Source organism: Miniopterus schreibersii (assembly GCF_964146895.1).
Source record: "Miniopterus schreibersii genome assembly, chromosome: X".
NCBI lineage: Eukaryota > Metazoa > Chordata > Mammalia > Chiroptera > Miniopteridae > Miniopterus > Miniopterus schreibersii.
Genome location: NC_138104.1, coordinates 67,419,266 through 67,435,593, shown reverse-complemented (window position 1 = coordinate 67,435,593; position 16,328 = coordinate 67,419,266). Strand labels below are relative to the sequence as shown.

The window sequence follows — 16,328 nt, the reverse complement described above, 5'->3', positions numbered from 1 at the left end:
CCTTCCCTCGGAGATTCCTCAGTCTGTTCTGTGCTTCTGTGTCTCTGGGTTCATTTTGTTCATCAGTTTATTTTGTTTATTATATTCCACATATGAGTGAGATCATGTGGTACTTGTCTTTCTCTGACTGGGTTATTTCTCTCAGCATAATACTCTCAAGTTACCTCCATGCTGTCTCATAGGGTAAGAGATCCTTATTCTTACAGCTGCATAGTATTCCTTGGTGTAAATGTCCCACAGCTTTTTTATCCACTCAACTACTGATGGGCACTTGGGCTGTTTCCAGATTTTAGCTATTGTAAATTGCACTGCTATGAACATAGGGGTGCATAAGTTCTTTCTGATTGGTGTATTGGGTTTCTTAGGATATATTCATGGAAGTGGGATCACTGGGTCAAATGGCAATTCCATTTTTAATTTTTTGAGGAACCTCCATACTGTTTTCCATAGTGGCTGCACCAGTCTGCATTCCCATCAGCAGTGTACTAAGGTTCCCCTTTCTTCATATCCTCGCCATCACTTGTCCCTTGTTGTTGCTGACTTGTTGATGGTAGCCCTTCTGACAGGTGTGAAGTGATACCTCATTGTGGTTTTAATTTGCATCTCTCTGATGATTAGTGACTTTGAGCATTTTTTCTTATGTCTCTTGGTGATATGTATGTCCTCTTTGGAGAAGTGTCTATTTAGGTCCTTTGCCCATTTTTCAACTGGATTGTTTGTCTTCCTTTTGTTAAGTTGTATGAGTTCCTTATATATTTTGGATATTAAACCTTTATCAGATGTGTCATTGGCAAATATGTTCTCCCGTACAGTGGATTCCTTTTCATTTTGTTAATGGTTTCTTTTGCTGTTCAGAAGCTTTTTATTATGATGTAGTCTCATTTGTTTATTTTTTCCTTTGTTTCTCTTGCCCTAGGAGATGTATTGGCAAACATATTGCTACAAGAGATATATGAGATTTTGCTGCCTATGTTTTCCTCTAGGATTTTTATGGTTTCAGGCCTTACATTTAAGTCCTTTATCCATTTTGAGTTTATTTTTGTGTATGGTATAAATTTGTGGTCTAGTTTCATTGTTTTGCATGTATCTGTCCAATTTTCCCAACACCATTTATTGAAAAGACTGTCTTTACTCTATTGCACGTTCTTGCGTTCTTTGTCAAATATTAATTGACCATAATGGCTTGGGTTGATTTCTGAGTTCTCTATTCTGTTTCATTGATCTATATGTCTGTTCTTGTGCCAGTATCAGGCTGTTTTAATTACAGTGGCTTTGTAGTATAACTTGATATCTGATATTGTGATCCCTCCAACTTTGTTCTTTCTCAAGATTGCCATGGTTATTCGAGGTCTTTTTTGGTTTCACACAAATTTTTGAAGTGTTTGTTCTAGATCTGTGAAATGCCCTGTTGGTATTTTAATAAGGATTGCATTGAATATATAGATTGCTTTGAGTAGTATGGACATTTTAATGATGCTAATTCTTCCAACCCATGAACATGGTATATTCTTCCACTGGTTTATATCTTCCTCTATCTCTTTTTGCAATGTCCTGTAGTTTTCTGAGTACAGGTCTTTTACCTCCTAGGTTAAGTTTATTCCTAAGTGTCTTAATTTTTTTGTTGCAATGGTAAATGGGATTGTTTTTTAGTTTCTCTTTCTGAGGATACATTATTGGTGTATAAAAATGTCATCGATTCCTAGGTACTAATTTCCTGCTACCTTGCTGAATTCATTTATTAAATCTAGTAGTTTTTTGGTGGAGTCTTTAGGGTTTTCTATGTACAATATCATACCATTTGCAAATAATGATAGTTTTACTTCCTCCTTTCCCGTTTGGATGCCTTTTATGTTTTCTTCATGTCTGATCACTGTGACTAGAACTGTTCCAATAAAAAGACATAGGGTGGCTGAGTGGATAAGAAAACATGACCCAAATATATGCTGTCTACAAGAGACTCATCTCAGAACAAAAGACTCACACAGGATAAGAGTGAAGGGACGGAAAAAAATTTTCCATGCAAGTGGAAATAGAAAAAAAGCTTGGGTAGCAATATTCATATCTGAAAAAATAGACTTCAAAATGAAGGTCATAACAAGAGACAATAAAAGTCACTATATAATGCTAAAGAGGTTGATGCAATGAGGATATAACCCTGATAAACATATATGCGCCCACTATAGGAGCACCTAAATGTATAAAAAAACCAAAACAACTTCTAAAGGACTTTAAGGAAGAGATAGACAGCAATACAGTCATAGTAGGGGACTTTAACACCCCATTGACTTCACTAGATAGGTCTTCCAGACAAAAAAATCAGTAAGGAAACAGTGACCCTAAATGACGCTCTAGATCAGATGGATTTAATTGACATTTACAGAACATTGCACTCCAAAGCTGCAGAACATACATTATTCTCAAGTGCACATGGGCCATTCTCAAAAATAGAGCACATGTTAGGGCATAGAACAAGTCTCTACAAGTTCAAGAAGATTGAAATCATATCAAGCATCTTCTCTGACCACAATGTCATGAAATTAGAAATCAACTACAATAAAAACACTAAAAAACATTCAAACACATAGAAACTAAATAGAACATTATTAAACAATGAATGGGTTACCAAAGACATCAAGGAAAAAATAAAAACTTCCTGGAAACAAATGAAAATGAACACACAACAGCCCCAAATCTATGGGACACAATGAAAGCAGTCCTGAGAGGGAAGTTCATAGCACTACAGGCCTACCTCAAAAAACAAGGGAAACTTCCAATAGACTCTCTAACCCTACAACTTAAAGAAAGAGAAAGAGAACAACAAGAAAAACCCAGAGTAAGTAGAAGGAAGGAAATAATAAAGATCAGAACAGAAATAAATGACATTAAAAAGCAATACAAAAAATCAATGAAACCAAGAGCTGGTTGTTTGAAAAGATAAACAATATTGATGAACCTTTAGCCAGACTCACCAAGAAACAAAGGGAGAGGATCCAAATAAAATCAGAAAGAAAAGAGGTGAAGTAACAACTTACCTAACAGAAATACAAAGGATTGTAAGAAAGTACTATAAACAACTATATTCCACGAAGCTGGACAACCTGGGTGAAATGGACAAATTCCTAGAAAAATACAACCTCCCAAAACTCATCAAGAAGAATCAGAAAACCTGAATAAGCCAATAACTGCTGATGAAGTTGAAGTAGTAATCAAAGGGCTCCCAGTACACAAAAGCCCTGGTCTAGATGGCTTCTCAGGGGAGTTTTACCAAACATTCAAAGAAGAATGCCTATCCTTCTCAAACTATTCCAAAAAATCCAAGAGGAAGGAACACTTCCAAGCTCTTTTTATGAGGCCAGCATTAGCCTAATTCCAAAACCAGATAAAGACACTATAAAGAAAGAAAATTACAGGCCAATATCCCTGATGAACAGAGATGCTAAAATTCTTAACAAAATACTAGCACCGGATCCAACAATACATTGATAGCACAATGGATCCAGCAATGTATTAAAAAGATTATACACCATGACCAAGTGGGATTTATTCCAGGGATGTAAGGCTGGTACAATATTCACAAATCAATAAATGTGATATATCACATAAACAAATTGAAGGACAAAAATCACATGATCATGTCAATACATGCAGAAAAAGTATTTGACAAAATCCAACACCCATTTTTGATAAAAACTCTCAGCAAAGTGGGAATAGAGGGATCATACCTCGACATAATAAAGACCGTATATGACAGACCTATAGACAACATCACACTCAATGGGCAAAAACTAAAATCATTTCCCATAAGAACAGGAACAAGACAGGGGTGTCCACATTCACCACTCTTATTCAACATAGTACTTGAGTTCACCTTTTAATCTTCCAGGTCCTGTGTTCCTATGACTTCAAGTAGCAGCAGTATGCCAAGACCCCTCAAATATTGATCTCTTGCCTTCTAGAATTCCAAGGTTCCTCAGACTCACCATCGCCAGAATACAAACTTCCTAGTTATATTTAATCCTTCCCTGTCCCTTAGCTCCAAATCCAATCAATCACTGCATATTGTCTATTCGAGCCCAGAATCATCTCCAGACTATTTCTTCTCTGTATCCCCATAACCAGTTCCCTAAAACAGAGACACTCTCACCCTCTCTCTCCTGTACTGCAGAAGTAGCTTGCCATTGGTGCCTTCCTTCAATCCCTCACCCTGCACTTCCCCTCACCATTCAAACACAAATATTACCATGTCACTCTCTAGGGGGTGATCAAGTCCAAGCTCCTTGACCCCTGCTGCACTTCATCTCCTACCATTTCTAGCCACAGCCCACGGTGGTTGCCTCAGCCTGAAAGCTAGAATACCACTCCTCCTCTTCTAAGGCTGGCCAAATTGGTCTCATCCTTTGTTGTTGTTGTTGTTGTTGTTAGTAGGCATCTTAATGGATGTGAGGTAGTATCTCACTGTGGTTTTGATTTGTATTTTCCTAATGACTAGTGATGTTGAGCATCTTTTCATTTGTCTGTTGGTCTATCAGTCACTCTTAAGCAGAGGTTGGGAAACTTTCTCTGTAAAGGAGAAGGTAGTAAACATTTTAGGTTTTGTGTGTCACACAACAGCTGGTCAACTTTGCCATTGTAGCACTAATGAAACCAAGACAATATGCAAATGAATGGATGTGACTGGGTGCCAATAAAACTTTACTGACTGAAGTGGACAGCAAGAGGGATTTGACCCTGAGTTCACTGTTTGCAGACCTCTGTTTTTTGTTTTTTTTAATGTTAGAAAACTGCTTTATTGGAATTTTGTATTATGAAAAATTTCAAATGTACAGAAAAGTGGAGAAAATAGTATTTAACAAGAATTTGTATACTCATTACTTAGGTTTAACAATTGTTAATTTGCCATCCTTTGTTTTCTGAAATATTTTAAATATTGAAAAGGAAATTATATATCTCTCATGACTTTTTGCCACTTTAATATGCATCTTTACAAAATAGGGACTTTTTTTTACATAACCCCAATACCATTAACTTATTTAATGATTAATAATAACTTCCTAATATTATCTAATATTAATTCACATTCAAATTCCCCTATTTGTTTCTAAATGTCTCTTAGGGTGCATCTGTTCAAACCAGGATCCAATCAAGACCATGTATCACCCTTAGACCTCTGCTCTTAAGTCAAGGAGCACTTGGATTATTACTTTCTCTGTGGGCCTCTGAGGGTAAGGGCTCTATCCCAGTCACTTTTGCATCCTTTTGGACTTAGCAGGTGCTCTGCTAATATTTCCTAAATTTATGGTCTCTGCACCCCCCACCCCAATGGAGAACAAAGCCAGTGGTGTGTGTGTCTCCCAGAACTTGCTGGAAAAGGCATCTTGCAAGAGTTCCTGGGATACAGGCTGCAGTACAAGACAAAAGCTGATAGAACTTCATCCTCTTCTCTCTCCTTTTATTTCCTACCCAGGTCACCCTAGAAAGTTCTCTGGGCCAAAGGAGCAAATGTGAACAAACATCCTGGGGTTGAGTGGGTGAGAGGCAGATCTGACAAAAGGAAGGCTCTAATTTGGGCCCATCATCATTTGGAATCTTCCATGATTAACAACTAGGCAGTGCTGGTGAGGGAAGACTGTAGTATCTCCAACATGCCTTTTTTCCCCTCCCCATTCCTAACTATGTATTTGTGTTCTTTAAGCCCTTCAGGTTGGAAAGCCTCAGATCAGAGCCCATGCTTCTTCTTCCCCATGTGAGCGCGTTTGCTGCAGTAGGCTGCTTGAATCAAATGGGTAATGTAGGGTGCGCTGGCCTCAGGGATCAGGGACCCATGGTCTAGCCCTGGTTCTGCTAACTGCCTGAGTGCCCTCGGCTGTGGCTTCTTCTCTCTGGGACTCCCCCAGCTGGTCAATGTGGGTGTTGGTGGCTTTCCCCTCTAAATGCCCTTCCAGTCTGGTTAAACTTACTGGGCACCTTCCCAGGAGCAGGCATTGCACATGACTTCAGGGACAGAGAAATAAATAAAAAGCTCCTGGCCCTTGATAAGTATAGTGGCTCATAGGAGATCTGGGCAGCTAAATCGATGATTAACTTATAACTGAGGAAGTGCTTTGACTGAGACTAGGCTTTGCAGGAAGCCAGAAGAGATACCTTTTTGAGAGAAAGCTGGGAGGAGGAAATGCTTTTGGAGATAAGGTTTAGAATGAAGGGGAGGCTGCAGGCCTAGCAGGGCCATAGGGGGAGCTTTAAGCTAGCTTGTTGGGATAGGATAGAGAGAGGGAAGGCAAGGGAAGTCACATCAAGAGGTATTTCAGTTTAGCAAAGGGGAGAACTTTCTACCAGCAAGGGTTATCACACGCCAAGGAGGAAGTTTAGAGCTACTTGTCAGTGGATAGAAATGCACACTATAGCTTGGAGGGCTGGGACCAGAGGCCTCAACCATTCCTGTCCTGTTTGCTGAGCCATCCTCCACCTTGGTTCCAGTCTTTCCCTGTTTTAGAGTCACAGACTCCACAGATGGAACAGCTGGCCACAAGCACCCCCTGGTCCAGGAACATGCAGATGGGAATGCTGATAAGGTCTGGGGGTCCCATTCTGGCCTCTGCCCCCCTCAGTTTGTCTCTCCTGGACCCTCTGTCCAAAGTGGGCTTCTCCACAGCTGTTGGCCCCCACCCCACTGGCTTGAATTTTGATTGGGCCACAGTCATGTTTGAAAAGCAGATGACAGCTATGTGCCCTTTCCTGCCAAAAGACATAGACTCATAGGTGGCCCAAACGCTGCATCCAATTGATGTGGTTCACAGACCACTCAAACCACACATGAATGCCAGGCCCAGAACCTCTGCTCCAACCAGTCCCACTATATGCTCTGTTCCCCAGTCCTCGAGTTGTTTCTTTTCATTGCTGCTGTTACTCTAGGATTCTCGGCCAGGCAGGTGGTTACACATGTTTCTTGAGTGCCCATTCTGTGCTGTGGGGACATTGGTTGGCTCGGTCCTCACAGAACTCCTGCCCTGGTGTGGGTGGGAGAAAGTACACAGAGGAAGTACACTTAATGAGGAAAAGATTGAGATCCCTAGGCTGGGAGCCCAGAGAACAGGCACAGTCTCCAATTGGGAGGGTCCAGGGAGGCTTTTTGGGGGAAAGGGAGCTGGCCATTCTGGACCTGGGGACACATAGGGGAGAGGACATTGCAGGAAGCCAGGACAACCTGAGCAAGGGGATGTTTGACAGGGCACAGCAGGTGTGAAGCCCAATAGAAGCTGGAAAGGGGGGCTGAGCACAGGCCATGATGGACTGGCAGTGGAATGTGTTCAGAAGAAAATCAGGACCCACTGAAGTGTTTTCAGTAGAGAGAGGGATCTAGGTCTATTTCAGGAAGGACTCTCTGGATGTGCAGAGAGGCTGGATTGGAGGAGACAGATCAGTTTGGCTGTCCCAGTACACCTGACCCAGTGAAGACAGAGCCAGGTGCTGAATGAACTAGGTTGATGTCAATGGGGAGGGAAGACGGCTGAAATGAGAGCTCTCCCCAATGAACATGCAGAACTGGGCCTGGACTTTCAGCTCTCCCCTTTCCCTTGGCCCTGATTCTACAGATGGATGTGCCATGGGAGGGGCACAGGTCTTGGCAGGTTCTCTAGGAAGTCATTTTAGGGAGGTGTGCTGCAAGGGTGTAGGCCTTCAGGAAAGGAACAGGTCAGGTGGCCCAGGGACTTGGGCCTGTGAGGGGGCAAGTTCAGTCTTGCAGTGGTTGAGGAAAGGTTCTAGCTAGATTCAGTGACTTGGTGGGGGGGTCACTTCAGTGGTTCAGAACCATTCATTGGCAGGGCTTGGGAACAATGTGCCAGGCCAACCCCCAGTCTCAGTTCAGTAGGTGTGGGGTGGGGCTCCAGAGTTTCTAACAAACTCTTGGGGGAGGGGTTGGAAGCTATGGTTTCCTGGTAGTCAGACTTTCTCCAAACAGGTTGGGGGGGGTTACTTAGGTCTGGGTCAGGACAGCAGGGCAGAGCAAGTAAGGGGGGCAAAAGCCCTCACCAGGCAGGGAGGGCAGCCTTTTGCCCAGTCGGGGCTCAGTGTCTGTCTGGAGGGCTCCCCCAGCTACTTAATGATCTCAGTCTCACCTTTCTGCTCTGCAGGGATGCTGCTTCCTTGGAAAGCCTTTGATGGCTATTTTGCATTTCCAACTGGGCCAGGTTTTCAGCCCACCCTTGCTCCCACACTTTTCCTTTTTGGAACTTACAAGTTTCCAATTATGTATTGATTTGCATGACCCCACTAGAATGTCAGCTGTGGTATGTGTCTGTTTTATTCACCACTGAAGCCCTGGCGGTGCCCAACAAACATGTGGAAACATGTACAGTCCAGAGTTTGACGAGGGACATCTTTGGTCAAGGCAGCTGCTAGCATTTTCCCAGGGAAGCTCAGAGGACAAAGCTGAGGGCACGTTGGCCCTTGATGCTCCTTGGTGAGGTCTCCCAGCTTCAGTCTTCCAAGCAGAGACCCTCCTCCCGGCATCTCTGAAGGTGGAGTTCTCCAGTTCTATGCCCTGACCTCCTCCCTGAGGAAATCAGGCAGTGAGCTCTGACTCTTTTCTAGGAGCTTCCACTAAGGCTTCATTTCTATTTCCAGGGCTGCATCAGTGCTCACTTTTGTCACTTCCTATCTGGTCTCCCAGGCTCCACACAGGGTGGCCAAAAGGAGTTTCTTGATTTTTGCCCTCCATTGTTAAACTGTCAATGGTTTCCCCTGCCTACAGGATAAAGTTCAGCTCCCTCGGCTTGGCATCTGAGGCCCTACCTACCTCTTCAGCCTGACTGACCTCCCACTGCTCCATGCCTCCCAGCCAAAGTCAGGCTGGTCACTTCTGTACTTCACTGAATCTGAGAAAGGCGATACACTACTAATGAAACTATGACAAGCCATTGACTGTGAACCTGACCTTTTGGTCTGAAATGCTACCTAGGGGCTTCCACCTATTCTTTGTCTATCCTTTTAAGGTCCAACACAATGCTGTCACCTCCTTCCTGAAGGTCTTTTTGATGATCTTGGCTAGAAGCCATATCTTCTTCCTCCAAACTTACATCACCTCGCCTCAAGTGTGTTATTTCCTGCTTGGTATTACAGAGGATTGTGAATACATCACAACTTCTCTAAGTGCCTTTGGGGCAAAGATTGTGTCTTATTTCTGTTTATATCTCCCCCCCCCCCCCCATAAGCTTAGCAGTCTCCCCACAGGCAGGGGTCATGCTCATATTACACAAAGCAAATAGCATGTATGATGTTTTTATTCCAGCCTCCCCAACTTAGGACAAAGGTAGAGAAGAAAACAGAAGTTTTTAAGATTACATGTCAATTAGTTTAAGAAACCAGGTTCTGTAAACAGAACGTCACCAGAAAATAGAGAAAACTGAGTCATTATATGTGCTAGGCCTTCTGGAAATTGGCTGGAAGGGTTCTGTGAGTGTGAAGGGTTCTATGAGGGGGTTGGCCTTTCTACACCAGCTAATGGAGTTTCTGCCTAAACTCCAAGCACATAAAGGAGGCTCTCTTCTGTCCGATCTTTCCGATACCTCACTGTCAAGCAGCTAGATGTCCTACGTCAGTCAGAGTAGCCAAAGACCTGAAATAGCATCCCACAGGGGCAGACCATGGCATGCCATGAAGGATAACAGGACACTTGATAAAGTGAAATGTGTCCATGACAGAATGTTTTATGAAAAAACAATGCAGGCGGGCACTGCAGCTGGGCCTGAGAGAACTTGGAAGTATGTGAGGGGAACCAGGAATTGAGGGGGAGGGTTACAGATGCATAAGCTTTTTAGAAGTGTTTGCTCTAAACTCTATTTAAAATGTACACTTGCAGTCTCACCATATGTTTCTAACTTCTGTTTTCCCTCTAGGATATTTGCAATATGTGGCTCTTTGAACAGTCTGTGGCTTCTACTCTTGTACTGGTTTGCGTGGAAATAAATCTAGTTCTCCATCCTCAATTAGTAAAGGGGTTGTTTCTTCCCTAAAGCTTCCTTGATTATGTACAAGGGCAGTGGAATGATAAGGAACCCAGGAGAGAGGGGGAATGGGAGAACAGAAAACAGTAGAATACAAAGCTGCCTGCTAAAATAAGTCCAAATCTGATCCTACAAAGGGAGAAATGTCTGCTTTTTTTGCCCCACTTGTGGTCATGGAAAGGCCAAGTGTGCTCCTATCTAACTGGGAGGAGGGACCTGAGCTCAGAATAAACTCACTTAAAGGAGGTTAGTTTATTGATCCATGGGGGAGAGCTATTGGTGGGGAAATGTGGTGAGAGGGCCCAGTCTCGGGGGCCTCACTTGACCCTCCGCAGGTGGTGGAAGCTCTGCACAGTTCTCTCCACGGCATCATCCATGGTGACCAGTGGCCGGTAGCCCAGGGCCTCTTTGGCTTTCTCGCAGCTGTAGTAGTGGAATGTGCCAGCCAGTGCAACCCGCATAGGTGTGAAAGTGGGCTGGAGTTGGATGACAGGACTGATCACTATCACCAGGAGGGACAACAGGAGGGCCAGGTAGTAGGCCACCCAGTAGGGGATGTGGTACTTGGGGGCTTCATAATTGAGGCCTGTCAGGATGCGGGACAGGAACGTCCAGAAAGGGACAGGCTCATCATTGGTGATGTGGAATGCCTGAAGAAAGAACAAGAAGTTAGAGACCGCTTCCCAGCTGGAGGGGTGAGCAGGCCATGCTCAAAACTTGGAGCTCAGAGCTCAGTCATAGCTGCTGGTTCAGCCCAGGATCAATGTTTTAGGAAACCAGTGGCCACTCCCTGTTCACCCACCCACCCCAGCTCCTTTGCAGGGCAGCTCAAAACTGATGTGGATATTAAGCCCATGCAGACCACAGTATTTCCATGGTCCTCTTATCCACAAGTATCACCGCTGGCAGACCTTTTGATTTACAGCTATGGGCAGCTTTAGATAGAGGGAAGGCAATGAAAATTTCATTTGTGTGCCAGGATTTTAAGTGAAGTTTAGATTGCACTCAGGAAGTCATGTTTGTTAATTTAATTTAGTCATTGTGTTAAGCATAGTAACATTCATCTTCTTATCTTCAGGTACAACAAACGGGTCATATTATGTTTCTCAAATGTGCCGTGTTTGGTCTGAACTAAAAGCCATACGTGCCCTGCCATTTTCCCACAGAAGAAGTACAGGAGAAAAAAATGAGGCCCAAATAGGGGGGTATTCAAAAAGCAGGAAGACAGAGCCCTCAGAATGAGAGGAAAGGATGAGGGGCCCACATGTGCTCTCCCATCTCTGGGTGAGCACTCACCTCCCCATGCCCACCCTGCCCACTGGGTACCAAATGCCAGGAGATTCAGATACATCTGCCCCTCAGGAGGGGTGAGAGTCATGAGCATGGCGGGGTGATGGGGGAAAAATGGAGACATCTAGAATGAGTGGGCAAAATGCTCTGTCCAATGTTCACGGGACCCTGACTGGAATAGCCACATCCATGGCAGGCAGGCAGGCTACGTTCATGGAGAACCAGGTCCTGAATCTCTGTTCAATCCCAGCTCACTCCTCTGTATTTCGGTTGCCCTGTGAGATGTGGTACTGCCTTGATGCCATACTCCTGACCAAAGGGGCTCAACCTTGACCCAAAAGGATTCTAAAGCAGGCCTACCAGGATGCAGGATCACGGAGGGAATGTGCTAGTGAATCCAACCACACAGAGAAGCAATCTGAAGATGAGCAAACGTACAGGGGAGGATGTGGTGGGCCAGCCACTACCAAGCTGGGAGAAACAGAAGCAGGTGCCTTACCTTTCCACCCAAGGCCGTATCTTGGGAGAGGTGCTCTGCAGCCAGAATGTGTCCGTGGACCACATTCTCCACAAAGGTGAAGTCCACCAAGTTCTCCCCGTTTCTGTGGGCACACAGATATGGTTCCACTGGGCTGGGAGCACTTGGAGGCCTTGCACATGGACCCAGGGCTGCTCCCGAGTCTTAGCATTTAAGACTGGTACCTGGCTCTAGCCAGTTTTGCTCAATGGTTAGAGCATCAGCCTGTGGACTGAAGGGTCTTGGGTTCGATTCCAGGTCAAGGGCACATACCTGGGTTGCAGGCTTGATCCCCGGCCCCGTCAGGGCATGTGCAGGAGGCAACCAATTGATGTGTCTCTCTCACATTCATGTTTCTCTCTCTCTGTCTTTCCCCCTCCCTCCCTTCCACTCTCTCTGAAAATCAATGGAAAGAAATATCCTTGGGTGAGGATTAACAAAAAATAAATAAATAAATAAATAAATAAATAAATAAATAAATAAATAAATAATAACAGACTGCTACCTGCACAACGGCTGCTACCAGCCTTGGCAATGCCAGCCCCTGGCATAAGTGGACATCTGTAACAGTTAAAGATGTGCAGGGGGATAGAGCTTCTGGGCCCTCAGGGGCAGTGTGATATTTAAGGGCCAACTAATGTATCTGAAAGACTGGTGCTCTGCCTCCCCCATCCCAGCATGGCCAATACTGGTGTTATCTGCTCTGAGCTCCAATTTGGGCAGCAGCTCTTAACTCCTTCCAGGACACTCTGGGCTAAAGCCTTGCTTTGGCCTCATGTATTTCTACCATCTCTGTGTCATCCCTCAAAGCAGTAAGACAGGGCAACAGGGAGGCCAAGTGAGAGGCAGGGAGGCAAGATAGCAAGAAAAAGTGGAAAAGACAGGAAGAAAAGGAAAAAAGGAAGGAAGGAAGAGTAAAGGTACTGGGGAAGACTGTCACCACCTGCACCTTCCTCAGGAAGGGATGTTAACGCCTCCACCTATCTTCCTTGATGCAAAGAGTCGGAGGCCTGGCCCCTGACCCTGGTTCAGTCTTTCCCCTCTGAGCCTGTTCCCTCAGTTTCCAAACAGCACACAAATATTGTCCCAGCCTGCCAGGGAGAGTATACTAGGTTGAATACTGTCCTCCCCAAATTCATGTTCCCTTAGAACTTGTGGATGTGTCCTTATTTGGAAATACGGTCTTTGCAGATGTAATCAAGGTTAGGTGAGGTCATACTGGAGTAAAGTGAGCCCTAAATCCAAAGGCTGCTGTCCTTACAAAACGAGGGAAATTTGGACACAGACACACAGAGAAAAGAAGGCCATGTGAAGATGGAGGCAGAGATTGGAGTGATGCATCTATAAGCTAAGAAATTGCAGGACTGCCAGCCACAACCACAAGCTGGGAGAGAGGCCTGGAAAAGATTTTCCCTCAGAATCTTCTGTAGGAACCAAACCTGCCCACAGCTGGATTTCAGACTTCTGGCTTCCAGAACTTGGAGAGAATTCATTTCTGTTGTTTCAAGCCCCCCAGTATAGGTCATCTGCTGTGTCAGCCTCGGGAATTGAACAGAGCGCAGTAGAGAAGGCCACATAAGAAGAGAGCTGAATGTGACTGATCCTTGTTACAGTGGGTTCAGGGGGTCTTGGAGAAGAGCAACCATAGGCTGACTTACCCAATCATGAACTTCATCTTGCCTTTTCTGGCTGCCTCGATGAGGATGGGGACCAGCTGGGGGTCCCTTGGGCCGAAAATGCCATGGGGGCGGATGGCTGTGGTTAAGAAATTCCTCTCAGGATCATTGGCACCCAGGACTTCCTGTAGGAGAGCAGGAGTGTGTCCATGGTGGGTGTGCTGCACTGGCTAAGCAGCACCTCCCACAGGGGACACAGAAGCCACCCACTGCCCTGGGCTGAAGACCTACATCAGTGACTGGTATAATTCTGGCTACTTCTCTACCCCATTCACTCTACCAACCAAATCGGAAAATGCAGGAAAGACAGCTAGGTGCAAACCAGTAAGATCAAACAGAAAGGCCTGGGTTTGGGTTTAAGACTAAAATGCACAAATGCAGCCAGGGGAAGGTAAGCCTTGGCAGCAGTTTGTGGAAAAGATCTGAGGGTTCTGGTGAGTCAGTTAGCCATGAGCCTCCCACAAGGCTGCTGCCACCACAGGGGCTCTTGCCTAAAGCTCTATGCGCCAACTGCACATTTCCACCAGTCTTGGGCTGCTGCTCTGGTCAGTTTGGAGCACCACCTCCCAAGAGGGTACTCTGATGAACCCAAGTGTGCCATGAAGGAGGGACTGAGAAGGTGAAGGGTTTGGGAGAAACAGGGCAGCCAATACAGGTAAAGTCCTCAGAGCAGTGCCTAGCGCCTAGTAAGCACTCAAGAAGAGGCAGCCACCACTCCTGTCATCCACTGTCAGAGAGAAAAGCTGTGTTCTGTGTGGCTTAATGGACAAACTAGAACTTAAGGGCTTAAAGTACAGAGAAACAGATTTTGCCTCAAAAGTAACAAAACTTCCTGAATGATTTATGTTATTGGTAAAAATGGGGTCCATGACAGTGCCTATCCTGATAGGGCTGTGTGCTGATTAAATGAGATGGCCCACGCCAACTGTTTCAGTAAGTTGCATGCTTGATAAGTATCATTATCACCTCACCTAGGATTTCTATTCTATGGTGGCAAAATTTTTGTACATATTTGGGTCCCAGAAAGTTTAAGTTACTTGTTGACTGAGTTTATAACCACTGTAGCTGCCCAACAGTGAAGAATTGGTCTTACAACAGATTCCCAGAGCTGTCTCTCCTCTTCCCTCCAGGCCCCTAGTCCCTATGGCAATGTGGGAAATGACTAATTAAGCCTTCCAATGCCCTCTACCAAGGCTCACCTCTGTTATTAAAAAAAAAAGTGAAGGGGTCCTAGATCAACATCCCATTCCATTTTTACGTTGGGAGGTCTGAAAGCCAACAGTGCATTACTGTGTGCCAACAGCAGCTGACATGAGGCTCCAGAAGGATTACTGATGGAGGAGTTTACAGGCTTTGCTTTTCCCCAGTTGAGAACAGAAAGTTAATACAAGTGACACACCGATAGTCTGAGCCATAGCTGCCACCTGCAGCTCCTGAACAGAAACAGTGGGAGTCTCAGGTGCCTTGCGTAAGTACATAGGGCCCAGTGGAAGCCTCAGTACTCTATGGGTCAAGTCCAAGCAGGCGGGAGCTCTGTGAGGCTCTCTGTGCTCCAAGGAGCAGGGTGGTGGAGACAGGGCTCCAACTAGCAAAAGGCTAGGTCTCCACTAGAAAGGGGATGACCTGTGTCTCTCTGAAGATGAGTTCTTCTGGGACCTTCTGAGCAAACAGGCAGCAGGCTCTCAGGCAGTACGGGGGACTCATGCCATTTTGGCATTAAACTCTGGTTTAGTGGCTGTGATGTGCTACAGACACCTGGAAGAGGTAAACTCACAGATACCCAGCTAAGGCAAGCTGTCTGTGGCTGATGAGCATTCGTGGCCTTCAGCTGAGGCTGTTCTCAGGGTAGTGCCCTCCCTGGACATTAATCCTGGAGCTAGCTGCTGTCAGGGTTCCCGGAGCCCAGGAGTCCGAAGGCTTGGTGCTTGTTACTCAACTGAGACTGCTGTTAAAAGCAGGTGCTCCCAGGAGAAGCCAGGTTGCCAAATAGAAAAGTACTTTTCCTTAAAATAAAGCAAGATCCTTCCACTGTTTAATTTTAAAAAGGGAGGGGAACAAGAGTGCCACTAGGAAGGTGTTTCAAATGAAAACTTACTCCTTGTGTGTTAAGCCCAAGTTCTGCCTGCACACTTTGGATCATCATAAATTGCCTGCTTTCTGATTTCTATAGCAACTGAGTAACTCTGCATAGTGTGAGTTCAAGTGCAGGCTTTGGAGCTAAACTGCCTTGGTCCAGCCACCTACCAGCTGCATGGCCTCAGGAAGGCTCTGAATCTCTGGGCAACAACTGTCTTTATCTGTAATCTGGTGATGATAATAGTGCTCATCTTAGGGGGTCATCATGAAGTTTAAACGAAGCAGGTCCTGTAAAAGACTCAGAGCAGTGTATGGCCACATTGTGCTATTTTGTTAAGATTTTTTTAAACTGAATTTCACCCACAAGTTTTACTTCCCAAGTTAGGTACTTAGGCCTCAGAATACTAACTTCATATGTTCACAAATATTTTTCTTTTTTTAATTCTGACCTGAGGATATTTTTCCATTGATTTTTTGAGAAAGTGGATGGGAGGGAGAAGAGAGGGAGGGATGGAGAGAGAAAGATAAAGAGAGAGAGATGTGAGAGGGACACAGGGATTGGTTGCCTCCTACACATGCCCTGACCAAGGCCAGGGATTGAGCCTGCAACTGAGGTACATGCCCTTGACCGGGAATCGAACCAGTGACCCTTTGGTCCACAGGCCGATGCTCTAATCACTGACCCAAACTGGCCAGGGCACAAATATTTTTCTCAAGAATCTAAGCCCTTCAGATGTTCATGGAACTTGCTTGTCACTCACTCAACCA

The 16,328-nt window shown here is 45.1% G+C and overlaps 1 protein-coding gene across 2 annotated transcripts in view; it reads right to left on the bottom strand.

The window, feature by feature from the left end:
- Window positions 1-9,260: 9,260 nt before the first annotated feature.
- The window catches only part of NSDHL (NAD(P) dependent 3-beta-hydroxysteroid dehydrogenase NSDHL), a 25,221-nt gene continuing 18,153 nt past the window's right edge, over window positions 9,261-16,328 (bottom strand). For both annotated transcript variants that reach the window (XM_081125554.1, XM_081125555.1), the window contains 3 exons: window positions 13,467-13,609; window positions 11,791-11,893; window positions 9,261-10,651 (listed from right to left, as the gene is read on the bottom strand). In XM_081125554.1, coding sequence (XP_080981680.1) covers window positions 10,319-10,651; window positions 11,791-11,893; window positions 13,467-13,609 — 579 coding nt within the window. In that variant the 3' untranslated portion in view covers window positions 9,261-10,318. The remainder of the gene's footprint in view (window positions 10,652-11,790; window positions 11,894-13,466; window positions 13,610-16,328) is intronic.